Below are 26842 nucleotides of genomic sequence, written 5' to 3'. Positions count from 1 at the left end.
CCTCAGCCTGTGCAGCTCATCTAGCCCCGCCCAGTGAGCCCTGTGGGTCCACATACCTACTCCCAGGACTGGGGGACCCCACGGGGACAGATGACGGGCCCATTGATGCGGCCTTCATGCCCTGTGTGCCCTGAGGCCCCTAAGCCCCCGGGTGAGAGTGGGGTGCACAGTCCATTCCCTACACAGCATCCCCTTCCCTGGGCTCCGCCAGCAGCCCGAGCTCTGGCGCACACGACCCCTGCCCCCGCCCAGGTGTGGTCCCCGGGCCTGGCCAGAGCCGGATTGGCTGCAACAGAGGTGGTGGTTCCTCCCCATGGCCCCCTGGGGCCACATACCCTGGGGAGCCCCCTTCCGGCCCGGGGGGGGGGGGGGGGGGGTAGGGGAGGATGCTGGGAAAGGGATGTGGCGCCCCGCCATCTTGCCCCTGGATGGGGGGTCCACCCCCCCCCCCCCCAGGCCTGGAGAGCCCAGCAGCCTCTCTGGGCTGAGACTGTGATGATTCAGTGCCTCTTGGTCTTTGCTGGCAGGCGGGGATGGGGTGGGGTGGGGTGGGTCCAGGTCCTCAGTTTCCCTACAGACACTTCCCCGAGATACTGGCAGGAAAGGCTTCACTGGGGAGGAGCAGAGATGTTCTTATTAAATGTTTATTAGAGGGCCGCACTGGCAAAGAGAAAGAGTGTCCGGGTTTATGAGTGGGTCGGGCCGGCCAAGGGAAGACCATCCTGTTTCCGCGGTGAGTTGAATACATCCAGCACCTCACCCGGGGCTGAGCTGCGTCACGGGCGGTGGGGCTGGCGTCTCTGTCCACGTCAGCGAGGTCACAGACCAGACAGGGCCTGGCCATGGAACCGAGTACCAGGAGCCAAGAGAACCGCTTGGCCGTGGCCCAGCCACAGACCCCAAGCTGGCCACGGTGCCAGCAGTTGCTGTCCCGGTCGCCCAAGGCTCATAAGATGACAAGCCAGAGCCACCAACACAGACATTTGGCAGGTCTGGGGTTCACAAGACCAGGCAGAGCCACCCTGGTGCACCTGCTTCAGCCCAGCCCAGCCCAACAGCCGCCGCCTTCAGGGGCCAACGGAAAGGCTTGCAGGTGACCAGAACCGGGACAGGGTCTCAAGGCAGCTGGGTCCTGTCCTACAAAGCAGGTTGGCTGAGCTCTGAGAGAACCGTGTGGCTTTGTGAGCGTGCCCCCCCCCCCCCCCCCCAGGAGGAGGCTCAAGCTTCACACGTGTCTGGTCCTGACGGCTAAGGGCCTGGGTTCAGTGTGGCCTCTTGCAAATGCTCCCCAAATCAGCAGAACACACGGCTCGTCTTTTGCGAGTCAAGTCACAGAACACAAAACAGACGGAGTCAGTAAATGACAAAAGCCAGGGAGGCAGTTTCTTGACATCCAGGCCGCCTACGAGGCAGAGGCCAGTAAAACCCACCTACTCTGTGGCTGGCTGGTGCCTGGCTGCAAGCACGTTCTGCCTCCAGGGAGGAGTGTGTGTGCTCACACACGTAAACACACGCACGCGTACACACACACACACACACACACACACTGGTGGTCTATGGGCCCAGACATTCAAACCTGGAAATCCCTAAAACACAAGATGCTGCACAACAGTTCACCCCTCATGCGGCCATGGCCACTGTCCGTGCTTGGGCCAGCTGACGGCAGAGGTGTCCCATGCGTCTGTGAAGCCTGTTCTGCACCGAAAACCTGCGTGCTGGCCCTGAGCTGCACGTTCCGACGTCTGCCCGTCCCTGTGGTGCGACTGCACAAGCGAGCAAAGCCCCGATCCTCTTTCTGCCCTGCCAGGGCCGCGTGAGGGAACCGTGCGGCTCTACCCCTAAAGCATCCACGGTATTAAGAAAAATGCCTTTGCCAATTCCAAGATCACATAAAAATATTCTTCTCATAGAAAGATGATTTGTGGCCAGCTAGGGACATGGTGTCACTCCAGGCCTCTAAGCTGCACTACTGGTTCGGTGCGATTTTAAAAGCTGCTGTATCGTAGAAAAATAATTGTGTGGTTCTGTGAAACGCACATTGTTCAGCTTCCCAGTTTAGATCTGAATAGCGAAACCAATCAGTGTCTTTCTCCCCTGAATGACGTTAGTCGCTGTGTCTACGTGATTTCGGAACAAACATCCTGAACGGCTCACTCCAGTATTTGAGAAACTTCATACAAAGCGTTAGTACAATCAGTTTGGTGCCGAAAGGCAAAGTCACCTAAGCACGCGACAACACGGCATCATCTGTGACAGAATCGTCTGGAAAAGCAAGGGACGCGCATCGTAAAAACCACCGAGGTGAAACTGAACAAACAACACAACAGCATCGCACACGCGCCCTGCCGCGGCCCGGGGCTCAGCGGATCACGGTCACGTGGGGAGCAGCGAGGGCCAGGTCCGTCTTGGAGGGGTACACCACCCTCAGGTGCCCTTCCTCATCCACCACCCGGACCTGCTCCACCACCAGGGAGCCGTTCCCAGCCGTGTCTGCACTTGCGTTCGCGCTGGGCTCCGGAAGCTGTCCAGAAAGTGCGTCGGCTTCAGTATCTGAAACGGACCCGTCCTCTTTATTTTCTAACGTATATTTGTTGATTTCTGCCATTTTCTGCAAAAGAAAAACATCTTTTCAGAGGTGATCAGGAAAGATACGCAGCAAAGGCAGCCATGCGAGGGGTGGCAGGAAGATGGGGGGGGGGGGCGCGACACATGTCATCTGTGCCTCGCGGCCAGAGCGCCGACGGGGCGAGACGATGAGGCTGGCTCACCAGCACCAGGGCGTCCATGATCTCTTTACATATCTGTAGACTCGTGGCGCTTGTTACTTCCAAAAACAAATCTGAGGTGGTTTTCTTAATCTTAAAAGGAAATGAGAAGGATTTCAGAAAAGAATAAAGCTGTCGAAAGTAAGACATCAGCAGCTGTTCCAAAAAAAAGCCTCTAAGACAGTGTCCCCTTCCCGAAGACAGGCATGCGCCAGAACGCCGTGCACACGGGGGCTCTTGGTGCGCACTGTGACGGGGACGCCCAGCTCTGTGCAAGCGGCCCGGGCTCTCAGGCCTGCGCGTCCGTCCCGCGGGACGTCCCGTGACTGTGCGACTGACGCTTGTGCTAAATCTGCACGTGAAACAGCCCCAGACACGCACGTGCAGACGGCGCCCTACCTTCGTCTTCTCGCTGTTGGTTATGGGCGGGAAGGAGATCACATCGCCATCTGCATCCACAAGGCAGGGGTAACTTTCTTTACCGTCCAGTAAGTGCAGGTACCTGTGAGGGAGGAAACAGAGTGGAGACGACACTACGAGAAAACGTGCCTAGAGGCGAACCGGACAAATCAGTTCTTTACACAAAGTCGGTGCAACACCAGGGAGTGTGTCCTCAGCTCTGGACGAAGGACATTCTACAGCCCGCGCTCACACGGGAACGGTGGCCGGCAGGCTGGGTGCCCTCTTGGTCCTGTGGCCACAGGTCGCCCTTCACCAACCTGTGCCCCGCGTCACATGGACAGAACGTAGGGGGTGACCGCAGTGCCCTCCTATGTCCCCGTGCAGCCGGCGTGGACCCCGCTGTCCCTCCAGGCCACAGAGCCTGCACCTGAGAAAGACTGTTCTCCCCAAAGTGGCATCTGAGCCTGGGGCCCTCGAGAGGAGAGGCCTAGCAGCGCTGCTCTCACCCCAGGCAAGAGTCCCTAATAGCCTGGGGAATGAGGTCTGGGAGGTTCTCTCAACATCGGGGAGGAGAAGAGGAGAAGGATGCACGCCAGTCAGCCTGGGAGCGAGCGGGGGTGGGGACAGCGCCCCGAGGGGACGCCCGCTGACCTGTGCAGGCCTGAGACGTTCTGCCTCCTCTTCTGCTTCCTGTGCTCCTCGGCCTCCAGCTGTAGCTGCCGCACCAGGTCCTTGGCCTTGACTTCTCTGCGCCCCAAGGGGACGATCTGTGGGGCGGACACTGCTCCGTGAGCTCCGGCGGGGCCTCCTGTGCTCACCGGGCCATTGGCATCAACGTCCCCTCTTGGCGCTCCCTCGGGGAGCCCTGTGACCACGGGGCCCCTCTCCGGCATGCATGAGCGCCCCTCGGGGACCTCACCAGCACTCGGCCCCTCAAGGCGGAGCGCAGCCTCCAGCCCACCCACAAACGACGGCGTCTCCCAGGCCTGCGGCCCCTGGACGACCCGAGGGAGGGGGCAGACCTGGACCGGCCAGGCCCACGAAGCTCAGCTCCACACGAGGGGTTTTGCGGTTTGCTATAAACCACAAGTTTTGCTTAAAAGGGACCACACGAAGGAAACCACTTTCCAGCTGCTACCTTCCCTGAGGAGTTCACTTTTACAACGGGCCTGACGAACCCGCCAGGAGCAGCCTGAGATTCTCTCTCAGAACTGGCGTCACCAGAGCGCACCTGTCAGGGGGGCACGCGGACAGGGCCGCTGCAGCGGCAGGCAGGGAGGGGCGCAGGACGTCACCTTGAGGTCCTGCGGCGGGCGGGTGTCGTACAGCAGGGGCCCGCGGACGGCTCTGAGGTCGTGGGTGGCGATGGTGGCGGCCGTTCTCTTCTCACAGAGCTCCTCGTGGAGCTTGGTCTGCAACACACGGCCCGAGGCACCCAGAGCTCAGCGCCCTGCCCCTGATGCCCTGCCCCCGATGCCCTGCCCCCCTGGCCTCCCCCCTCGGCCTCCTAGCCAAAAATGTATTTTGTGGAAACTTCCCTGGATGATTATCTTATCTGTTTACTGGCAGAATTTCTTGTTTCTCTAACTCTGGAACAGAGTATTTGAGACTTCAAAGAACCCTCCTTGAACTAGAATTTATGACTGAATAAACAGAAGTAGGACTTAAAAAGAAAACTACCCGCAGCATGGTTTCCTTCCAAAACACCGATCTCTGGGTTTTAAACTCCCGGCTGGGAGTGCCCTTTGCTTCCTCCCTGAACATGAGCTTCCAGAAAGCTGCCTCTGTCCCCACGGGCCACACTGGGGCGGGGGGGGGGGGGGGGGTCTGCAAACTTCAAAGATGGGGTTTTTACTTTAAAAGCTGGCAGACTGCATACAAAAACAAATCAGGAAGTTCTTCTAGCTAAAACCTGAACAAAAACTAAACAGCTCACAACAGGCTGGCCAGTGCTGACGATCTCCGTACTGTCTTCTACGAAACCAACTGTGCAATTCATTACAGAAACCCCAAATCCCATCCCCCAAGACGTCAGAAACTCGGGAAACGCTCATCTCCCATCGCAACAAAGCCTTCAGAAACGAGGCAGGCCGGGAAGGGTCTCTGTGGACGAGCTGACAGGCAGGCAGCCTCCTGGGGCCGAGGCCCAGGTCCGACCTGCCCTGGGGCGCACCCGGCGGGTGTCATCCTCACCCGTGCCCGGAGCCAGGTCCCGCCGTGCACAGAGTGACACCGGGCCACCCCGCCCCCCCCACCGCGGGCCGCGCACACCCACCTGGGAGGTGAGGAGCCGTCTGAGCGCGTTCCCCGTCTGCAGGTCTAGGCCCCTCACGATGGCCCCCACGATGAACGGCCGGACGTCCCTGACCGCGGGGCTGACCCGCACCGTCAGCGGGGCGGGGCTCTCGGACACGTGCAGCACCCGGAGCAGCATCCGGCCGGCGCCGCCCACCTCCTCGTCCTCCCCCTCGCCGCTCTCCCTCCGCCGCCGCTCCCGCCGCCTCCTGCGGGCCTCGTCCTTCTCCGGGCCGTGCGCCTTGCCCCCGCCCCGCCCGCCGCCCCGGCCCCCGGCGCGCAGGTACTCCAGGATGGACCTGGTCTGGCAGCCGCGGACCATCTTCTCCAGCCGCCGGTCCGTCAGCTTGTTCCCCCGGAAGTTGACCTCCTTGAGCTTGGGGCAGTCGGCCAGCTCCGCCGGGACCTCGCTGAGCTGGTTGTTGGACAGGTCCAGCGTCTGCGAGGGACACAGAGGACCCGGTCACACGCAGCCCACCCAGCCACGGGGCCGTGCCGCCTCCTCCAGCACCCCCGCGCCCCCTGCGGTCTGTGCCCAGACTGACGCCCGCTACAGCCACCAAGCAGCCCTGAGGGGGACGGGGGGCTGGGGGGGGGGGGACGGTGGTTGCCAACGGTCCCCACAGAATGCCTGTCCTCCTCTTCCTGCTCCCCTGCAAGTTCCCTGTGACGACTGTCCCAACGGACAAGGTTAGAGGAGGAGCACAGGGACACGGAGAACGTGCGGTCATGAACACTGGGTGCTTCAGAAACACGCTCCCCACAAAATGGTGCTGAGATTTTTTAAATCAGACGAACTAAACAGACAGAACACGGCATCACCCTTCATGCAGGAACACGGTGCACGGCGCTCCAACTCTGCGTGCACAAAACGGCAGAGCGGCTCCGACCCTGGCCTGCTCTCGGCCTGCGTCTGGACCCAGGGAGGGATGTCGCAGCCTAAAGAGGGGCACGGAAGCCTCGCACAAGAACCTACTGCCGCTCCTGCTGCCTGGGCTCTGACAAAACCGTGTGCGGGAATCAGCAGCACAGAGACGTGTTACCAAAGGGCCGCCCTGAGGGGTCAAGCGGGGCAGGAGGAACGCTAAGGAGCGAGGTCAGACCCCAGGACACCGAGGCAGCATCTTCTGGTCGTGGGGTCTCGGCTTCCCCTTCTGCGGCCGGGTAGAGGACAGGCCCCCAGGAAGAGGCCAGCCGCTGTCCCCTCTGCTCTCCTCCCAGGCAGTGCGGGGCACCGTGCACAGAGCCCCTTTCTTGTTCTCCTCCTGGGCCAATGGGAAGCTCTGGCCTGACCTTGCTCGGCACGGCTAAGAGCAGACAGGGGGCATAGGGCCTCGGAAAAAACCCTCCTATCTGGTCAGCTGGAGTGAGCGCGGGGGAGGGCGGCTTGGGGAGAGCTCTGGGGCACAGGGGGCCTGTCTGGACTGCACCCAGGGTCAAAGCCACACCGGCAGGCAGCCATCTGCACGCAAACCTACGGCAAGAGTTCACACTTGGTGGGCGAGACCGCTGACCAGTCCTGGTTCTGGCTGGGATGTTAACGGGCCTGGATAAAGCGGGTGACAGACTTCATCATGAACTGGAAAGGGGGCAGGGGCTCTGATGGTCCAGAAGATGCCTCCACTTTGGCTGGTACAGAGGGCTTCGGACAGAACCTCACAGACTCAGTTACCAACAGAGCTGTCCTGGCTCAGGCCATCAAACTGCCGAGAAGCCGGGGAGCCAGAGTGGAGGAGGGGGTCAGAGCAGGGGGAAGGGACGGTGTCGCAGAGGAGCCTCTAAAGGCTATGCTGGGGCCTTAGCAGGGCAGCAGGCTCCCATCTTGCACTCAGGATGGGGACGAGGAAAGGAGGCATGGCTTTTAGTCACCTTGGGGGACCAAGGGGCCTGAGAGGCTGTGGGCAACGCGATTTCGTACAATTGTGTCCATTTTGTGCCTCACTGGGCCCTTCTCCACGGCTTAAGTGGGAATGGGAGCAGGGGATGAATGGACTGTATCACGGCCTGTCCCGGTCTCTGCCACATGGAGGCTTGTGAGTGGCAGCGAGGGGCTGACATTCTGAGGTCAGCCTCCACCCCCCCCCCCCCCCCCCCCCGCACATGCCAGCTTTGGAGTTGGCCGCACTGTCCAGGAGGCTTTGGCCGGCTCAAGGACTGCACTGGGACGGCCCTCACTGCTGCACAGAACCAGCCGGCCGGGTAGACGGCGCGCGCAGGTAGCAGAGGAAGAGCCGGCAAGGAGGGGAGACTGGGGGACGGGGCCTCACTGCCCGGCCACTTCAGCCACAGCCTCTGCAGGCCGAGGAGGTCTCCACAGAGGACAAAGGTGTGGGGTTACTGGGGGGGGGGGCGGGGGAGCTCCGCTTTCAGAGGCAACAATGACCGAATAATGGACATTTCAGGCCCTGTGCTGCGACCCTGTGGGAGTGTAAACAGGGAGGGGAGGAAGCAGCAGATCAGGGAAGTCGTGCCAGGCTCTAGAGGTGGGGGCCTTGTAGAGATGCGGACACCTGCACGTAAGAGGACAAGCCGCCCCCACACCAAGCCTGCGCTCCGTTGGCGCTGGGCACCACAGCAGCAGACTCCGTGAGGTCTCACGCCTAGAAAAGCAACACTAACGGAAGACAGGACCTTCAGGACACGCCGAGATGACAGGTAACGCCTGTACGCGGCTGAAATCATGCAGGACCGGGGAACAGAGCTCTTGCTTTCCGACGGAGGAAGTGGTCTGGACTGTGCGTGCCAATCCCCAAAAGGTACAAAATGCACAGAGGCTGAAGGGAGTGGCGTCCAGGAACCTGCCTCTGCCTGGAGCCGACCCACGAGGACACCCGCTTACTCCCTTCCTGCCGGTAACACAAGCATCTCCGACCTGGGTGAGGCCGCTGACTGCCTTCTGGGAACATCCCTTCTGCTGGGATGTGCAGTCCTAGATCCCCAGCTGGGCGAATGGGCGAACTGAAAACAACATGTCAGCCAAGGGCATGTTGGCCGAGGGGACCTGGATGTGACCCGGGCACCCAGTGAGCCTGTCACCTCTGCCCTGATGAAAAGATAGAGATGGACGAAGGGCTCCTTGGGGGTGGACAGGGGTTTCACGTGCAAAGTTTGGTTTCTCTGGAAAACCTGACCACAGTGGGAGTCCCATCTGTGAGCCACGTGGACGGTCCCCGTGGGCACGGGGCCCGAAACAGGGGGAGGCCTGGCCGGTGTGGCCTTCCAGCCGGCTTCCAGCTGCCAGGCCCATTCCTCTGTCAGCCCTGAAGGCCAGCACCCCGGCCTGGGTCAGTCGCCTACGACAAAGGCAAGGGTGACGCAATGGGCCATCATCCCTGGTGCACCACAGGTGACAGAACCCCAGAACAAGGACACATGCCACCAGGAGAAACCACCCCAGATTGTCTTAGGTCTCCCGTGGGGAGCCAAGCTGGATGGCCAGACAGCAGGACGGCAACGGGGCGGGCTGGGTCCGGGCAGTTAAGTAGGTGGTGAGGTTATGGCACAGTGGATACACAGCGGTCTCTCGGGCTCCCTCGTACCAGGTGGTGGGAGTGGGGAAGAGGGTCTGGGGCCCCCATCCGGGGCAGCTTCCTGGGGGAGGGTGCATGAGGCACGCATCTCCCTGCCTCAGGGGAAGTGAGGGGACAAGCGGGGGCCCGTGGGATGCTACTCTGGTGGCCCCCGTGGAACCGAGCCTCTGGGCATTTACATCCTGTGTGGCGTCTCCCCACGAATCTGGACTGGGCTCGCTCACTTAACCAGTGGGTGCAGTGGGAGCCAGGGTGCTGGTTCCAAGCCCCTTCTTCAAGGAGCCCTGTGGTCGGAGAACTGGGCCACCTTGCCGCGCGGGGAGAGGTGCCGAGACGACATGGGGCCAGAGGAGCCGGCACAGCATCGCAGCGGAGGCCAGCCCCGAGCACACGTGGTCTATGGCAAGCCCAGGATGGAAAACGGGCAGCACGTGACATGACTGGTGTTGTTTTCGGCCACAGGGTTTTGGCACGGTCCTCAGTCACGGTGACCGCAGCACCACCGCCCCTGTTCACGGCACTGTGGCCGTCCCCAGTCTCTCACAGGTGCAGGAACCGGCAGCAATGCCAGGACACGCTGAGGGGACCCCCACCTCCGCCTGTGAGCTCAGTTCTCCACCCAGGCCGCCTCCCCGCAGCACCCACAAGGACGAGAACACTTTTGTACTCAGGACCCCAGTGCGCACACAGGGCAACGCGGCCTCGCACGGATCTGGTACCGCTCCTCACGGAGGCATCGTTTCAGAGAGGCCCCCGAAGGACAGCTGAGTCCAAGAGGGATTCCAAGCGGCTCTGGCACGACCCTCCCCAAGACACAGGCGTCTTCGTGGGGAGGAGAGCCGATGGGGGCCTAGCAGCGGCCAGAGTGGAGGAGGCCAGGGGGCTCAGCAGAGGAGACGCACCCTGACCTGAATGCGGGTGTCTGCACACGATAAAGGCCACACGCGTCACCAGTGGGCACCACGGACGCGGTACAGAACGTCTGAAACGAAGCAGTCGTACACACTGGCAAGCGACTCCGGTGAAGTACAACACCCGATCCTGCCCTCGAGGGACCGCGCTCGGCTACATACCTGGCCCGTCAACCTTCTGGAAAACCAAGAGACCGAACAGACCCGAGTGAGCAGCGTTGTACATCACCCGTCACACCTCTGCCATAAAGGGACGCCTATAGCCGGGGGTGACCAACAGGTCCCAGGAGCACCCCCCACAGCCTCTTCTGGAAATGCCAGCAAGCACTCTGCTGAGAGGCCTCGTCTGTTTCTCTTAACTACACACACACACACGTGCACACATATTCATGCACACTTGCAGACACATCTTTACACAGACATACACGTTTGTAAAATCGGGTGGCAACACCTTAAGAGTAACTTCGGCTGGAAATAGATCAGTTGCTAAGCTGTATACACATTTTACTGCTTAAAAAATATCTGCATGGGGTGCCTGGGGGGGGGTGGGGGGGGGTGGGGGGCGGGCTCAGCCAGTTAAATGCCTGACTCTTGATCTCAGCTCAGGCCACGACCTCACCGTTTGGGAATTTGAGCCCCGAGACCTGCTTGGGATTCTTTCTCTCTCTGTGCCCCTCTCCTGTGTGTGCGTGCTCTCTCAAATAAACATTAAAAAAAAAAAAAGGTCTGCATGAAAAGGATGAAAAGTAGGAGCAAAAAGAAACAAAGACCTGCCTTTTTCAGGACGAAAGGAAAAGGGAACACGGGGAAAGAGGGCTGCCCAGGAGCCTCAAGACTGGAGTTAGGGCAGGGCTCTGCAATGTCCATCCTCCCCTCTCCTGCACACCTGTCTCAGCCAAGCATTACGCTGGGGCCTGCAGACCTAACGGGAGTACGTTAGCAGCCTCTGGACAAGGGAGTCTAGAGAAAAGCCCAAATGATTTGTTGTGGACTCGGCAACCCCTTCCGGCCTTCGGTAAACCAGGAATAACAACTCTTACTTTAGAAGGCGGTCGTCGGGGTGAAGGGAACAGCATACAGGAAGTCACACCGTGTGGCATTATGCGAAATCCCGGTAAACCACATCTCCGGGCCTTGCCTGGGTACCCCCCCGCCCAGAGCCACTGAATCATTTCACACATGCGTGAAGACACAGAGATTTAGGCGTGGGCCCCTGCTGTTGAGCCAACCACGCGAGGATGGGGGGCCCGGTCACGGGAGGGAGGGCGGCTGGGAATGCGGCGTCCCCGGGACGGCTCGCCCGGGAGCAGCTCCCTCCCCACCTCTCCTCCAGGGCCCCGGCTCGCAGTCCCCGCTGACCTTGAGCGAGGCCAGGTGGGAGATGTCGGGGCTGAGCTCTCGGAGGCAGTTGTCGGCGGCCGCCAGTTCGCTGAGCAGGGGCAGCGCGCCGGGGCGGAAGAGCGCGGCGGGGAAGGAGTCCAGGCGGTTGCCGGTGAGGTTGAGGGTCTGCAGGCGCGGGGCGCAGCGCGCCAGGTCGGCGGGCAGCTCGCGCAGCCGGTTGCCGCTGAGGTTGAGGCTCTGCAGCTGCGGGAGGCCCGGCGGCTCGGCGGGGCCCAGGCCCTGGCCCGGCGGCAGCGCCTCCAGCGCGTTGCCGGACAGGTCGAGCACGCGCAGCGCGGGCAGCGGGCCGAGCTCGGGGCTCAGGCCGGGCCCCAGCGCGTTGCGCCGCAGCACGAGGCTGTGCAGCTGCGGGAGGCCCTGCGCCAGGCCCGGGCCCGGCTCGCGCAGGCTCCCGCAGCCGCTCACCTCCAGGTAGTGCAGCAGCGGCAGCGTGAAGAGCCTCGGCGGCAGCCGCCCGCCCGCCGCGCGCACCCGCTGCTCCAGCCCGGGCCCCGTCAGCAGCAGCTCGCGCCGCCGCTCGCGCTCCGCCAGCTCCAGCTCGGGCCAAGCCTCGGGGACGGGGGCCGCTGCCGCCGCCGCCGCCGCCATGGCGCCGCCGCTTCCGCTGCAGCTCCCGGGGTACTTCCGGGGCACGGCGCGTCACTTCCGGCTCGGGCCGGGAGGAGAGAACGAGCGGGGCGGGACTGGCCGCGCGGGGGGCGGGGCGAAGCGAGGAGGGGCGGGGCGGGCGCCTACCGGGGAAGAGTGGCGGAGAGGTGCCTCCTGGCGGCCGAGGGCTTTTGCCCGCGCTCCGGAGTCCGCACCTCGAAGAGTCACCGTAGCTGAGCGGAGCGTCCTGGGGAGGCGACCCGCCTCCCGGGTCCAGCCCCTCGCCTCGCGCTGCCCCGGGTCCGGTTCCTCGCCCTGATCGCCCTTGACCGCCCCTCGGGTCCAGCCCCGCGCCCCGATCGCCCCGTGGGTCCCGCCCCGCGCTCCGCGCGACCCCCTCCCCGGTCCGGCCCCACGCCCCGCTCGCCCCCCGGGTCTGGCGCCGCGCCCTGATCGCCCCGACAGCCCCTCCACCCCAGGTCCGCCCTCGCACAGGGGTCTGGGATCGAATCTCCTGGTTTGCACCAGCACCCAGGGCAGCTGTGTCGTCCACAGATGAGTGGCTCTCGCATCGGAAGCGGGAGATTACCAATGACTGAGGCCTGGCCCCTGGTTAGAGAGAGATTCTGGCCTAATAAATGGTCTGGGCTGCGGGTCGGCCCGGGATGGCCCCCAGTTCCCAGGTGTTGAGTGGGTGGCAGGGTTGAGAAGGGCTCGGGGATGGGTCAGTTTTCCCTGGTCAGGCACCGCGCCAGCTGGGGCGTTGGAGGAGGGAAGGGGGAGTGCGAGCTCAGGGTAGCTGCCCCTCTGCTCATTAACGCCCCACCCCAGGGGTTGGGGGGGTTCCGTTGCTTCGTTTTGTTTTGGAATTTTTGAACTTTGTATTGAAGTGTGATCTACACACAGAAAAGTGTGCACACTTTGAATTTTGCCCCAATTGAACACATCCGTTGTAGCCATCATGCACAAGAAACGGGTTATTGCGTCTCCTCAGCCCCCTGGTGCCCCAAGGGGCGTGGCTTTCTTGGGCCCGGACACCACACATCAGCGCTCCCTGTGTGATGTGCAGGGTGTTCGCCGAGCCTGGCTGCTTTCCTTCCACACCATGCCTTTGGGATTCATCCACGTGACAGGCAGCTGTGGATGGTCTGCTGTCTAGCATTAGAAGTAAATTGTGAATATGCCGTATTTTTCTCCAGCGGGGTCCTCGGGCTAACTGGGAACCCGCCCCCCTCCCCGCAGCACGTCACCCAGAGAAAAGATGGTATTTTGCTTGGTTGCCTTTGCGATCAACTCCATCTGTGAAGGACAGGCATCAGTGGGGGCAGAACTCGGAGCCTGCATCTGGCCCCCCTTTCTGAGCTGGCTGCAGCTCAGAACCTGCAGGACCTCGTGCTCTGCGTCCTGCTGGAGCCACGCCACCCAAGCGCTGCAGAACTTTAGCCTTCCCCAGGGATTTCTTGGTTTCTCTGGAGTAGATTTTTGGGAATGAGACCACCAGCTCATGCTATTTATATTGCCCTCCTGACCGGCTATGAGAACATTAATGCTTTTATAGTAGCCAACACTGGAAACAAACCAGATGTCCATCAACAGGAGGATGGATCAATACTGGGTGAGACATCTCCTAAAATGGGTGAGCGCATCGGGAGTGAGTGTTCGGCTACGCCCGGCAGCATGGTGATTCTCAAGGTCATGCAGAAGGATATGTAGTGTGATTCCATTTGCATGGCTTAAAAACATGTCAAGCTCAAGATGATATTATTTAGGGATACGTTCCTATGTGGTAAGTCTACGTAGGCAGCCAAGTGTTGAGACGTTTCCTGAGAAGCAAGGCCGAGTTTACTACCTTGTAAAGCAAGGGGGCCTCTGGGGAGCACTGCCAACAGGTCTCCAACGGATTATGCAGGTGGTTAGCAAGTGACTTGTTTCTCTGGAGCCCCGCTAATGCCTCCGAGCCAACCTTGTGACGCTGTGTGGGCCAGCTTATATTTATTTATTTATTTATCATGACTATTTTTTTAATGTTTTTTGTTTTTAAATTTTTGAGACAGAGCATGAGCAGGGGGAGGGGCAGAGAGAGAGGGAGACACAGAATGTGAAGCAGGCTCCAGGCTCTGAGCTGTCAGCACAGAGCCTGACACGGGGCTCGAACCCACGGACCGTGAGATCATGACCTGAGCCGAAGTCGGACGCTTCACCGACTGAGCCACCCCAGCGCCCCTGTGTGGGCCAGCTTTTAAAGAGGGAAGGGACGGGCGACCGAGTGAAACTGCTTGCCCGCGGTGTAGGTGGAGCGCATCCGCTGTGGACAGGGGGCGAGGGAGCCAACGACCCAGTGCGCACTCGGGGCTGGTGTGCCTGCCTCCCGGTCATGTGGCAAGAACTAGAAGGAGGCACCTAAGTGTGAATCTGTAATGGAAGCTTCCATCGGTGTTGAGGGAAAATTCTTTAGAATCACAGTCAGGGCTGGAAGGAACTCAGCCTTGAATCCTCTCAAGCCGCCGCCACAACGGGAACGTCTCTGCTTCGTCCCCTCTGCAGTTCCTGCCCTGGCTGAGCTCTGCCACCTCTGTTCCCACAAGGCTTTGTGTAGGTCGCACCTGCTCTGCCCCAGGGGAAGAATCAGGGCTGGTCGCGGAAGTCTCTTTGCCAACAGTTATTCTGAGGATAGACTGACTTCAACCTGGTCCGTAAGCAAAATGGATTTCTGCTGCGGGCTCCTGGGGAGGTTTTCTTTCCTGAGAAGAGGCATGTGAGGAGAAAGCCCGTTCTCTCTTAACCACCTTTGTTTTGGCTCAGCACGCTGGAAGTAGGATGTGACGCTTGGTGCTGTAGTAGCCATCTTGTGACCATGAGGAAAGACAGCACCAAATCAATGAGATCTGGAAGGAGCCCGGACCATTTCCAGTGGTTTGCTGTTGTTTAGGTATTTTAAAAATTCTGAAAATTTAAACTATGCACTGAGTCAGCATTGCTAATCTAACAAAGTGACCTGCACTTGCTCAGAAAGTGTTCTTGTATACCTGCCTAATCCTCAAGAGAAGAAAGAAAGTACCGACCAAGAAGGCACAAGCTTCTGTTGCAGGATGATTTTGAAAGTGACGGAATAACTCAGCAGTGGCATTTCCGAGGGCTCCTGGGACACACTGGAAGTGCTTCCTGTGGAAAAAACTGCTTCTCATTATCATTAGAGACAGTGTCGTTCCACACACAGAGTCTTCTCTGAATACTACGTCCCCACCAGCGTGGAATGAAAAGGAGCACTTTTTAATATTTTTATAAATTTTATCCTCTATTTTATTTGCTTATTGAATGGTTACTTACACTTAATACTTACCTCTATGAACTTACAGTTCACTTCATATTTTGTAACGTTTATAAATTATTAAAATTTTTTTTTAACGTTTATTTTTGAGACAGAGAGAGACAGAGCATGAACGGGGGAGGGTCAGAGAGAGAGGGAGACATAGAATCCAAAGCAGGCTCCAGGCTCTGAGCCGTCAGCACAGAGTCCGACGTGGGGCTCGAACTCACGGACCGTGAAATCATGACCTGAGCTGAAGTCGGCCGCTTAACCGACTGAGCCACCCAGGTGCCCCTATAAATTATTTCAAATGCATTGGATATTAAGTTGCCCTGATATTTTTGTCATATGAATTGTGAACAATTTTTAGTAAAAATACTGTTTTCATGTAAATACTGAAGTGCCTGCCAGTATTGTTATTTTTTTCTGGTATCGCCATCAGTAATCTTTGTTAAACTTTTTCTGAATATCCTCCGGGTCGTGAGGGCCTTTTTGAAACGTGATATAGACATTAGTCATGTGGTGTCCTTACACGTATGGTGGGCGGAGTAATGGCCCCCAACAAAGTCCACGTCCTAACCCCGGAAGCGGGGAGCGTGCTAGGTTTTATGGCACAGGGGAATTGAAGCTGCGAATGGACCTAAGGTGGATAGTCGGTGACCTTGAGGTGCTGGCCTTGGACGTGGGGGGAGGGGCCCTGGGTTCGGGAAAGGGGGTGCCTCTAGAGGCCGGGTTCTGCTCGGAGCGCCCACAAAGGGGTGCACCCCGCTGAGCCCCCGTCTTAGTCCAGTGAGACCCCGTCAGACTCGTGAGCTGCGGAACCGTGAGGGGGCGAGTGTGTGCCATCGGTAACTCTGCTCACGATGACTGGTCCCAGCAGCAGCAGAACACTTGGGTGCCATGTTCTGGAATTACCTACCTGTTTTCACTCACACAGAAAGCCTGGCTGGAGGCCTGCTGGTCCCTTTCCTGATGACAGTAGGAATTCCGCGTCTTTTGGGTACTGATCCTTTGTCGTCTGCGTGTGTTTTCCATCTCTGTGAGGTGTCTCCATGCGCCTTTCTCGTGCACGGACGTTCATGATTATACTGGATTCCAAAGACGGGTTGTTTAGTTGTTGTGTTTGTGTCGTTTCACAAATCTCTACCTCGTTCAGGAGCAGAAAATACAAAACATCAGCTCCAGGTAGGTGACAGGTGTTGGTGTTAAAAAGCAAACTTTTAAACTTTCAATAGGGAGAAGGCAAGTGATTATTTTTTCTGTTCCTGGCCCTGTTCCATCCCAGCCCCGCCCAGGCTGAGACTTGGAGCCAGGCCCGGACATCTGCAGGCTCGCCCTCTGGCCTCCCCCAGCCACCAGGGACTGTGCAACCCCCCCACCCCCGCCATTCCAGGATCCCGGAATTTGGTAAACAGCACTCCCAAGGTGCTCCCTACCCCATGGGGAGAGAGAGATCTCCATCCAGAACCCTGGCATTGGTTCCCACAATGTCCCCCACCTTCAGGCAGGACACTGGTCCCAGGACACTGAGAGGTACCAGGACCTCTCCCGGGGAGTCCTGGGGGGTCCTCAACCTGCAGGACCACAGCACACAAAAGGGCTTTGCTTAGGGATGACCTCCTCCTGTGCACAAGGAAATCCAACCGATGGGGAGTCTGACCTCAGCCCTCCCCACTCTCCAGGCCCCTCCCCTGGAATCCCAGCACAGTGCCTCAGGTGGGCAGGTCTGGGGTCTGGGAAGCTCGGTGGGGTTTTGAGGCCTTCTGGGCAGGGGGTGGTCCATGCCTGGGTCTCCCCGTTCCCCAGCCCCTTGCTGCTACAGCCTAATGAGGGACGAAGGGCTGGGGGGACCCCTCAGCTTAAGTGTGGGCTCCCTCCCCAAACTTGCAGACTCACTGCCCAGGCTGGGCCTCTTCAGCACCTTCTATTTGGCTCCAGTCCACAGAGGGGAAACTGAGGCAGGGATCAGCTGCTGTCCACGGGCCTCCCTGGTCTGACCCATCACGACCCAGGTGCACATTTGGGCTCACTGCCTTCCAGGAAGCCGGTGTCCCTGTGTACCATTGAGGATATCCTCAGCTGCGTCGTGCGGGCCTCGAAAGGTCCCGGGAGACCCCGGGGGGACACGCTCTGCAGAAGCAGCACAGAAGGTCACCGACCCACTGACCACTTTCTCTGGTGGCCTGCATTTCAGAGCCAGGGGGCTCAGCCCAGGCCTCACCCGGGATGAGGTGGGTGGAGGCCCCAAAGCCCCGAGGGGCAAGAGCCAGGAAGGCTGCTGCGCCCACACCAAACTGCTCAGCGGGCCTAGGTTTTAAGAGCAAATACGCAACGGCACAAATGAACATCTAATTCGAACAGCACACAGGCGGGTTCTTTCCCTCTCGCACATCTCTGCAGGTGTGAATGCAGCGCACGCCCCTCGCTTGCCCTTGGCTTCTTTGGAAAGCGTGCTCTTTCGTCCTGCACTCGTGCAGTGCACACACCTAGCATCTGTACGTTATAACTTCAGAACGGAAGCAATTATACAATTACCAAAACTAATAAAAGCTTAAAAACACTCCAGAAATCAACAGAGGAAATACTGACGCTTTACTTATTTGAAAGCAAAATAGCCTTGTTGGCCGGCAAAAGTTCCTCTGTCAAAAGGGAAGAGCCCTTGCAGAGACCATAAGTGCAGCCCTCCCCCCACCAACATTCCGACTTTATCCCACAAGATAAAGCGGGTCAGTGATTCTCTCCAATTTACACGCACTTAAAATTCTTTAGCTTCTTCAGCGGGAAACTCCTTTCGACACACCCTATGTGGGGCCAGGCTCGGCCCCCCCCCCACCCCACGCCCCAACCCGCCCCAGCCACACCCGGTGTGGGCCAGAGTGCATGCAACTGGTTCACCTTTTAATTACAATCTTGAAATAAAAGTGACAGGATGTTTTGTGACCTTTTTATTGTGTTAACATGCTCAGAGTGAACTGACCCCTAGGCCCTGAAATAACAACAAAAATATATTGGTTAGATACTATAATTCTGGTGCCTGAAATAAAGACAAATAGAAAACTATATTAAAACATTAAAAAGTTAAAAATTTTCATTAAAGGTATTTACATGTGTATTCTGATGCCAAATTTATAGACACATTTGTTTTAAATTAAAATATTTTGAAATATGAAAATAAGAGAAATAAATATCCACAACATATTCATAGTGAAAATTATTAATTCCTGTTCCAAATTTACATTTTTATTTATAAATGGCCAAGGGATCCTACACTTCCTTCAGAATTGCCTGTCCTTTATTTTCAGTTCCTTAATAGCCTCTAACTCTGTGGAGCTTTTTGTAGCCGCTAGGCAGGGCTCATTTTGACAGAAACGCCTGCTCCTTCTGTAACCAGCAAGGCTAACCGGTCTTGAACGCATCCAACTGTGTCAATCACTAAAGTGAAATATTTTTACGAATCTTTTTAAAGTTACGATATATGGAAAATACTACATACATGTTTTTTGCGAGTGTTGATTAAGAGGGAAGAGAATGGCTCCTCGATTAGCGTTTCTCATCACTGCTCGTGTTACGGAGCGGCTCGCCTGTAGGAGGAGGGACCAGGTCGTGGCCGCGGTCTGTGAAGCCAGGAGGGGTCGCGTCACAGTTCCCTCGGCATCTGTGTTCTGCTCTGTCTGATGAAGGTTTACGTTCTTTCTCCCCACTACTTATTTCTTAATTGAATTATTTTTTGCAAAGGTAGTTCTCTTAGTCCTATTCTTGCTGTATTTTGAGTCAACCATATGAGAAAGTGTTAGTTCACCCAGAACGGAGAGTGGTTAGTGCAAACTCGCGGTCACTAACACACTCAGGGGACGCGCTGCTCCAATGGCTATGAGGGGTTTTCTGAAACGTGTTTTCTTTCACGTGGCGGGGAAGTAAACAGGTGTATATGCTGATGACGTGGTACAAATCCCACCCATTTCTCAGCGGCACCCCGAAGGCCTGCTGTCTACTTGCCTACCACGCGGGAGAACGGAAGCATGCTGGGCCGCGGGCGGGGTGGGAAGGGCCGGCCTCCCTGGGTCTCTGGGCGCCCAGCAGGCAGTGGGAGCGCAGGCCGACACAAGGGAGATGGGACGCTTCCCAGCAGGTTTCAGACACACCCTGGCTTTGCCCTGCGGCCACCTGGACACGAAGCCCGGGAACCGCTTCTGTGGGACACGAGGGCTGGTCTCTTCATTTTAAGCCATGTTGAGGTTTGAAGTGTCATGGAGCGTGTTTGAGACAAATGAACTTAGGGCTCCGATTCGTAGATCTGTGAGAGGCAGGACAGGCCCAAAGCAGACACCCGAGCCTGCTGGTCCGCGCTGAAGGCTCGTTCGCGCGTGTTAACCAAGTGCGGCTGCTCCCCTCGCCTGCTCAAGGCTTTGAGAGAGGGCTGTTCTGACCGACATGTGTTCAGGGCGCAGGACAATCGGTGGAGAGGCGGGTCCTAACTCTGTTCTAGAACCACAGGTGTGGTTCTAGAAGGAAGGAGCTGGAAGCACCGGGAGGAGAGCCCTGATGGGAGCCACAGGGCGGCAGGCTCGGCTCCCAGGGGCTGCAGCTTGGGGTCGGGGGGGACCCAGCACTCCGCACGGTGGCAGGGGTGGGGGTCGGGGGGGGGGGGCCTAGCGGGGCAGGTGCTGCAGGGGGACCCATGCGTGGCGACCGCAGGTTCGTCTTTCCCTCTCGTGACAGCGGGAGGTGCGGGGTCCGCACACAGTGGGGAGGTGCGCTGGGCGGGGGCCGGCGCCCGCCAAGATCCGCGCGGCCCAGTGAGCCAAAGCCCTGCGGAAATTCTGCCACGTGAGAGAGAGACCGACGTGCACGAGGTTTACAGCGAAGCCTTTATGGAAACCACTCCAAGCGCTTGAGGAGAGGGCGCTCTGCTCGAGGACACCCGTAACCTGCTCACCCGACCCGGACAGGGAGGTCGGTCCCCTTCAAATGGAACGGCTGCTCTTCTGGCGACGGCGGCCTCGGAGGCCAGAAGCCTGGTGGCTTCAAACCACGGTGAGCTTGGTCTGAGCCCCGGACGCAGGCCTTGCGTCAGCCCTCACAAGGAGCGGCAGGTGAGGACAGCAGGGCCACGAGCGGAGGGACGGCGGGGGCGGAGCACAGGGTCGCCACGTCCAAAGGCGGATCTTAGGAGAGATGGTTCGCAATCAAGAAACTCGCTCGGTCCCCCGTGGGGACGAAGGAGACAGAATGTGGGTCACGTCACCGCTTTGTGTACGTTCTGCCGGAGCTTTTGTTCAGTCCCTTTGGGGTAGGGATCTTGCTTCCGACCTTGGATGCAGAGGTCCCTGATTTGGTCGTGGCTGGGCCTTTACCTGCTGGACACACAACACACAGGCCCCGTGTCAGCAGGGAGGCTAACACACCAACAGAGCGCCAAGCCACAGTGAGGGCATGGCGGCCAGGTGTCGTCAGGCCCTGGGGAGAAGCAGAGCGCCAGCGGGGTCTGCAGGGGGCAGCACAGCGGCCACTGGGTCCACAGGTGGCCCGGCTGAGCGGGGCACGTGTGGGAGCTGGCTGCCGGGCTGAGGAGCAGGGCTCGTGCGTCCCCAACGGGCTCAGAGGAGACGCCTGGCCCGAGGGCGGGAAGAAAGAGAACTTGCTCATTTGCCCGGGTGTCGGCTGTAGAGACTCAGCTCCAGAAACGAAGAAAACGAGCAGCCACGCGACTACAGCTTCGCTTCCAGGCTGAGTCGCCCCGGGCAGGCGCCCCCTCCAGGTGCCCATATTCCCTCCGTTATGAGAGAGGTGGCAGGGTGCGGGGTGGGGGGGGGGGGGCGTCAGCCACACTCAGCCCTCGCCGGGTATCTGGCAGGTGGAGCCCAGAGCCCACATCCCGTCACACTCGTTTTTATTACTCTCTCACTTATTAACGCCCCTGAAGTAAGAACGTCCGTCCAACGGTTTTTCGTCAGGAAGAATTTTCTAACGAAAAACGTCCTGCTTTCCTGTCGGCGTTCTCAACCTAACACAAAGTAGCTGCAATTACAATTTATGAGGCAGGGAGCGGAGATGTCTGTGTCTGCTATATCCGTCTGTTTCCGAGCGCTCTGCTTTGGCGATGCAGAGCCAGGAGCAGGGGCGTGCGCCCGAAGGACGCGGAGGGAGCCCTGAGGCAAGAGCGTGGTGCTGACGACAAGAGGTCTGGGCACACATCAGCCTACTCGCTAAGGGAGGGAAGCACGTCCGTGTGACCCCAGAGGTGCGGGGGCCCCGCCACGCGGCACCCACGTGCAGCAAGGCCCCGGACCTCACCTGGCGGCAGAGCCTTGTGCAGCACGTGCGTCTTGCGCAGGTTCATCGTGCAGCCGGCGGGGCCCATGAGGTGAGCCTTCCACGCCTGGAACAAAAGAGGAGGCACACGCCGCGTCAACCAGGCGACCGAGAGGGAGCAGATGAGCTGAGCTCCTGTCAGAGCTGAAACCAGAGGCGGCCGCATCTCACATCCTGGCGCGGCACACGGAGCCCCTCGGTCCTCATCACCTCCGAGCACGGCGCGCTCGGACTGTTGTCACATAAGCACGTGCACGTGTGTGGATTCGGGGAGTACACGGGGCAGGGTGACCTCCAGGAGCGGGCAGTGGCCCCTGGCTGCCAGCCGGCAGAAAACAGGGACCCCGGTCCTGTAGTGACAGAAGAATTCTGCCGGCACTGGGGGAGCTCGGGAGACCCCCTCCCCCCCCAGCCGGGCCCATGGATGAGAACGCGGCCCAGTCGACGTGTCACTGTGGCCTGGTGACTCCTGGAGCAGAGGACCCGTTCAGTTGTGCCCACGACTCCTGCCCCACAGAAACTGACATCATAGAAGGATGTTTGAGCCGCCAAGTGTGTGGTGACTGGCTGCAGGCATGGACCGCTGAACCGAGAGCAAGCAGAGAAGTCCGAGAGGCCCGCTGACGGCTTTGGAGCCGCAAGCTGTCGGACGCCAGGGGACACAACTGCCAGGAGGAGAGGGGCTGAGGTCCGCATCGCACGGAGCAGGAGATGACAGCAGCCACACGCAGGGACCGGGTGTCCCGTGACAGCTAGTGTCACGGTAGAAATCAGACCCCGGACACAAAGCCTGAGTTTCACACGCGAACGGAGAGAAGGCGTGTGCACGTGAGGACTACTTACACGACTTTTAAAAGGGAAAACCGCTAAAAACGGCCCTGTTAGGAAGGAGGGGTGGTGGGCAGGGGCAGGCACTGCAGCTGCTCTCTGTTCTTCTGTGCATATGTCCCATTTTACAGACTTCAGAACTAGTCGAGTGCTTTATATAATTACAGGACTTAATTTTACCCCCCCCCCCCCCCAAAAACCAAATACACAATAAAGCAAGTGACCGCAAACGCACTGTGGCCGTGAAACAGCTCGTGGACCCCCCACCGCCAGGGGACACGGAAAGGATGTGAACAGGGACTCACGGCCCCGAGTTTGGGCACTGCTGCCAGGCACGTGCTGCGTGTGGGGTCGCGCAGTGCGCGTGCACGACGGGCGGCAGGCGGGTCTGGCATCTCCGGGGCTCTGAGAACCCAACCCTTGGGCTGGGGAAAGGGGACACCGGGAGACACAGGATGCGTCGGAAATGTTCGGCTGAACTCACGAGGTGGTCATGTCAGCATTTTCACACGGCTCCATCCACCGGGAAGGCCAGCGACAGTGACCAACTCGGTGGCTGTGAGCACGGGAGACACCGATGCTGTTCTAAAATATCCATTTCCACCGGAGGGAGCCCAGGTCCGGGGCCGGCCTGGGCAGGGTCAGCATGGAGCGGGCAGAGTGTGACAACAGCCGGGGGGTGCCGAGAACACCGGGGTCCGAACAACAAGGCCAGGAGCCCGTCTGAGAGGCCGCGCTGGCCACAGACCAGGCGACTCAGGCCTCAGAGAGGCTGCAGGACACCGGTTGAGTCTGCGTGTTTATGACACTAAGGGACACGCTGGTGAGCGGCTTGCTCCTGTGCAGCCCGTGGACCATGTGGGAGGCACACACGTTCTCGCCTGCGGGCGACTGCAGGGCAGAGGGAGGAACGCTTCTCTCGGAAGCAGCGGCCCAGCTGACGACTGCAGGGTGGCAGGCTGGCCTGTGTGGACCTGACGGTCCCTGACGGTCGTGGGATGTGCCCGGTCACGGAAGGGCGGGCCACTGGCTAAGAAGTGGCTGCGGGCAAGTCTGAGGTTTAAACGGACCCGGCCTACAGAGCCAACTGCGATTCACAGGAACCGGGCGGGAACGACCTCTTAACGGTGCCGGGAGGGAGGCCATCCGCAAACTCAGCCCACGGGAAACCCAGCCCACGGGAAACCCTGCCAGGCAGACCGCTTCTCACCAAACTCTAAAACAGAGCACACGGAGGAGGCTACTTAGAAACACATCCAGCAGTCTCCGCGTGCGGCCTCCGCGGGGGTCGGGACACTGACCCCGAGGGGAGGCTGGGGGACGCTCTCGAGAGCGCCTCCACGAGCACTGTTTCCGGAGCCCCACGGCAGAGCCATTTCCAGAGGAAGCGACGTGCCGTCTGGCTGCACCCCAGCGTGGCCTGGGCAGGGAGCCGCAGCTGGGTGCAGATGGGGCAGGGGTGGCTGTGAGCCCACGGCCACGCGAGCTGGCGATGGGGCGTGAGGGGCGCCTGCGGGCCCCTCTGCTCTGCCGCGCACTGTGTTGTGTATCTGACGTTTTCTGAGAGAGGGACGACGGGCCTGGGATGACGGCATGGGCACAGGGCCGTCTGCTACGTGCTCTCGGAGGTCGAGGGCAAGCTACAGAGCACGGCTGAGGGCGAGCTACAGAGCACGGCTGGGTCTGAGCCGTCTCGTGGGCACATCCCAGACGGCTGGGGCAGGGAGAGCCCGCGACGGGACCCGTGGGGAACTGCAGGTGCAGCGGCTAAGGGGGCTGGAGCGGAAGCGGTGGAGCCAGAGGCAGGTCCCCAGGACCGCCCTGCCTGGCACGTGGAGGACATCGCCACTGTCGTGTCAGCTGAACCACCGACACGAGTCTCAGACCTGCTCTGGTCAGAGCAGGGGGCCCAGGGAGGAGGGGGGCGGGAACCGGAAGCCAGAGTCGCCGGCGCCGGGAAAGGGAGGAGAGCTGGCAGTCGTCTGCGAGGTAGAACCCCCCAACTGCACTGGGCTGGACGGCAGTAATGAGAAGAGACCCGCACGTCTGGCCCAGACGCCACTCAGGGCCCCAGCGCACAGAGGGGTGCCGCGCCTAGACAGAGGCGAAAGCCCCTCGCGCTCGCCCACCCAGAGCTGAGGCCCCCCGCAGAGGGTCCAGGCGCTACGGGAGGGAGAACTCACGGGAGAAGGCAGGTGACAGAGTGTCAGGCGGACCTGAAGCGGGACCGGGGTGCTCCCCGAACACTCACGGTCCCCCACCCGCGGCCCAGCCCCGACAGCCTCGTCGCCGGCTCAGCCCCGGGTAGGGTCACGCTCGAGTTAGGTCCTCACCTCCTCCCCCGGTGAGAAGTTCTCGTGGCACAGAGGACAGCGGTTTGCCAGCTTCTCCGGTTTGGCGGCTAAAACGGCATCAGCAGGACAAGGCTCAGCTCCTCCCGAGACCTGAGCCAGGAGCTATAGACGCGGGGTGGGCCAGCCCTCCACGCGGGGCCTCCCCAGGCAGGGCCCGGGGGCACAGCGGGCACCGAGGGGTCTGGGCGGGGGCCGAGCGGGCACTCACGATTACAGTCCTTTGCTTTTATGTGTCTGGGCAGCTCTTCCTTCAGAACAGCCTCGTTGCAGCGGTAACACTTTCCAAACCCGTCTTTCTTGTCGCATTCTGTCAGCAGGTGCTCCGTCAGGCTGGAGATCTCGACCACCTGCATCCGGAAATGCAGAAGGAAGCAGGGTGCTGAGCGCACGGGGCGCGTGCGGCCCCACCTTGCACGTGTTCCCCAGGGCCGGAACACGCACAGCTCTTCTCTCACTTGGTCCTGACCCCGCCGGCCCCAGGGGGCTTCCTCGGGCGCTCGCTATACTCTGCTGAAGACCCCGTGCCCCCCGTGTGTCCCTCCTCGTGTTATAGTGGTAGTGCACAGAGGACACTGCCAAGGGGGGGTGGGACGGAGGAGCAACGGCTAACCCCCGCAGCACACGCAGGAAGCCGCGGAACAGCTTAGCCGTGTGGCCTCTGGTTCAAATCCCGCCTCCCTGTTGCTTGTAAGAATGTGCAGAGATGGGGTCACAAAAAGACTGTTAGGAGAGTCTCTCACCACCCAGGCACATTCAGCAGGAGTGACCACTATGCATGGACTCATACACCTGCTGGGAATCCAGCCAACACGGGCTGGGAGTTGGGGGGAGGCTAGAAGTCTGCACTGCCAGGCTGTGGGGGGTGGGGGGGGGGGCTCTGTCTACTTGAGAGCTGCTGTGTAGCCTGCAAGAGCCCCAAGGTAGAGGCCAGAAGTTCATTCTCCTCCTTTATTAAAAGGAAGGCCTTACTGCATCAGAGGAGACCTGCAAATCCGGGGGTGGGAGTTTTCTTAAAACAAGATACACAACGCGTAAACCACGGGCAAGACGAACAAGGTGGACAGCGTTTAAACTTAAAAGACACGCTGGGGTGACAAACAGGCCAGACCCCAAGCGGGAGAGGGCAACTATGGCACCTGGGGCTGGCCGAGGACTCCGGTCCGTGCACCTGAAGCATGACTACAGATCAGTAAAGCGGGACCGGCAACGCGATTCAGAACGTGAGCAAGAGACTGGAAGCTATTTTATACAAGAGGGCACTCGGGTGGCCGAGAGACGGATGGACAGGGGCCGCACCTCACTGTGGGCAGGAACCACGGAGCTGGCGAGGATGTGGCACGGCCCCCCACGCCCTTAAGACCCCTCCGGAGCACGGCCTGAGTCAGCCCCGCAGCCCAGCGCTGGCTCGCCCAGCCACTCCGCCCCCGGGGGTGCACCCAGAAAGGCGCGTTTGCAGGCGCCCTGGGAGCGGATACAAGAATGTCTGTGGCAGCGTTACTCGTGATAGGCTCTAACCGGACGCAACCTGAGTTCCAAAAACAGTAGGATGGAGGGATGAATCGTGCACTGCTCAAACAACGGAACACTATAAAGCTGGAAGACCAACCTGACATAAAGTAGGTACATTTTGTAGGGTTCTATCACGTAAACCCGAAACGCAAGCAACACTAACTTGTGGTGTCAGAAATCAGGATGGTGGGGTGACTCAGGGCGGGGGGAGGTGGTGCACTTTGAGGGGCCTGGGTGCTGGGGACACGGGTGTGTTATTTTGTGGGGGCCCCGCGGGCTCTCACACTCATGGCTTTGCGGACGGGCACCTCCTGTCACGTGCTTCGCAGATGCCGCGTTCTCTGCAGACGGAGGGGCTGCGACGACCCTGCACTGACTGGGTCATTCGCCACCACTGTCCCAGCGGCATTTGCGCACTTTGCGTCCGTATCACATTTCAGTCATTCTTGCAACACGTCAAACGTTTTCACTGTCGTACGTGTGACGGTGACCTGTGATCGGCGAATAGGACTTTGCCAGAAGCCCAAATGCTGGCCAGCGTTTTTTAGTACGTGTGTGACGCACGCACGTCCTTTTTTAGGTGCGGCTCATACGCTGGACAGACCACAGGCCACAGCACACGTAGCTTCCCCGCGCCCTG

At 59.7% G+C, this 26842-nt stretch overlaps 2 protein-coding genes across 7 annotated transcripts in view; both read right to left on the bottom strand.

Moving 5' to 3' along the window:
• Positions 1-628: 628 nt before the first annotated feature.
• Positions 629-11926, bottom strand: LRRC47 (leucine rich repeat containing 47). Its single transcript, XM_060625292.3, has 7 exons — positions 11263-11926; positions 5443-5901; positions 4463-4579; positions 3819-3934; positions 3165-3267; positions 2769-2858; positions 629-2608 (listed from the first exon to the last, which is right to left on the bottom strand). The coding sequence occupies exons 1-7, from the start codon at positions 11890-11892 to the stop codon at positions 2360-2362; spliced, it is 1764 nt and encodes a 587-aa protein (XP_060481275.3). The 5' UTR covers positions 11893-11926; the 3' UTR covers positions 629-2359.
• A 6203-nt stretch (positions 11927-18129) lies between these two features.
• Positions 18130-26842, bottom strand: part of CEP104 (centrosomal protein 104) — a 35553-nt gene continuing 26840 nt past the window's right edge. For 5 of the 6 annotated variants that reach the window (XM_078452518.2, XM_060623596.3, XM_060623597.3 and 2 more), the window contains 4 exons: positions 24902-25040; positions 24673-24740; positions 21494-21578; positions 18130-20556 (listed from right to left, as the gene is read on the bottom strand). In XM_078452518.2, the coding sequence (XP_078308644.1) occupies positions 20441-20556; positions 21494-21578; positions 24673-24740; positions 24902-25040 (408 nt within the window). In that variant the 3' untranslated portion in view covers positions 18130-20440. The remainder of the gene's footprint in view (positions 20557-21493; positions 21579-24672; positions 24741-24901; positions 25041-26842) is intronic. The other variant, XM_060623600.3, reaches the window with a different exon arrangement.

The sequence above is a fragment of the Panthera onca genome, chromosome C1 (genome assembly GCF_046562875.1).
Source record: "Panthera onca isolate mPanOnc1 chromosome C1, mPanOnc1 haplotype 2, whole genome shotgun sequence".
In the NCBI taxonomy this organism is placed as follows: domain Eukaryota; kingdom Metazoa; phylum Chordata; class Mammalia; order Carnivora; family Felidae; genus Panthera; species Panthera onca.
Note: the sequence above shows the minus strand (reverse complement) of the source record. Positions and strands in the feature narration are given on the sequence as shown.

Coding starts and splice junctions, on each gene's coding strand:
- LRRC47 (XM_060625292.3), bottom strand. CDS start 11,892: ATGGCGGCGGCGGCGGCGGCAGCGGCCCCCGTCCCCGAGGCTTGGCCC. Junction 3,268..3,818: donor AACGTCTCAGGCCTGCACAG/GTCAGCGGGCGT, acceptor CCTCCCTCACAG/GTACCTGCACTTACTGGACG. Junction 2,859..3,164: donor CCAACAGCGAGAAGACGAAG/GTAGGGCGCCGT, acceptor TTTCCTTTTAAG/ATTAAGAAAACCACCTCAGA.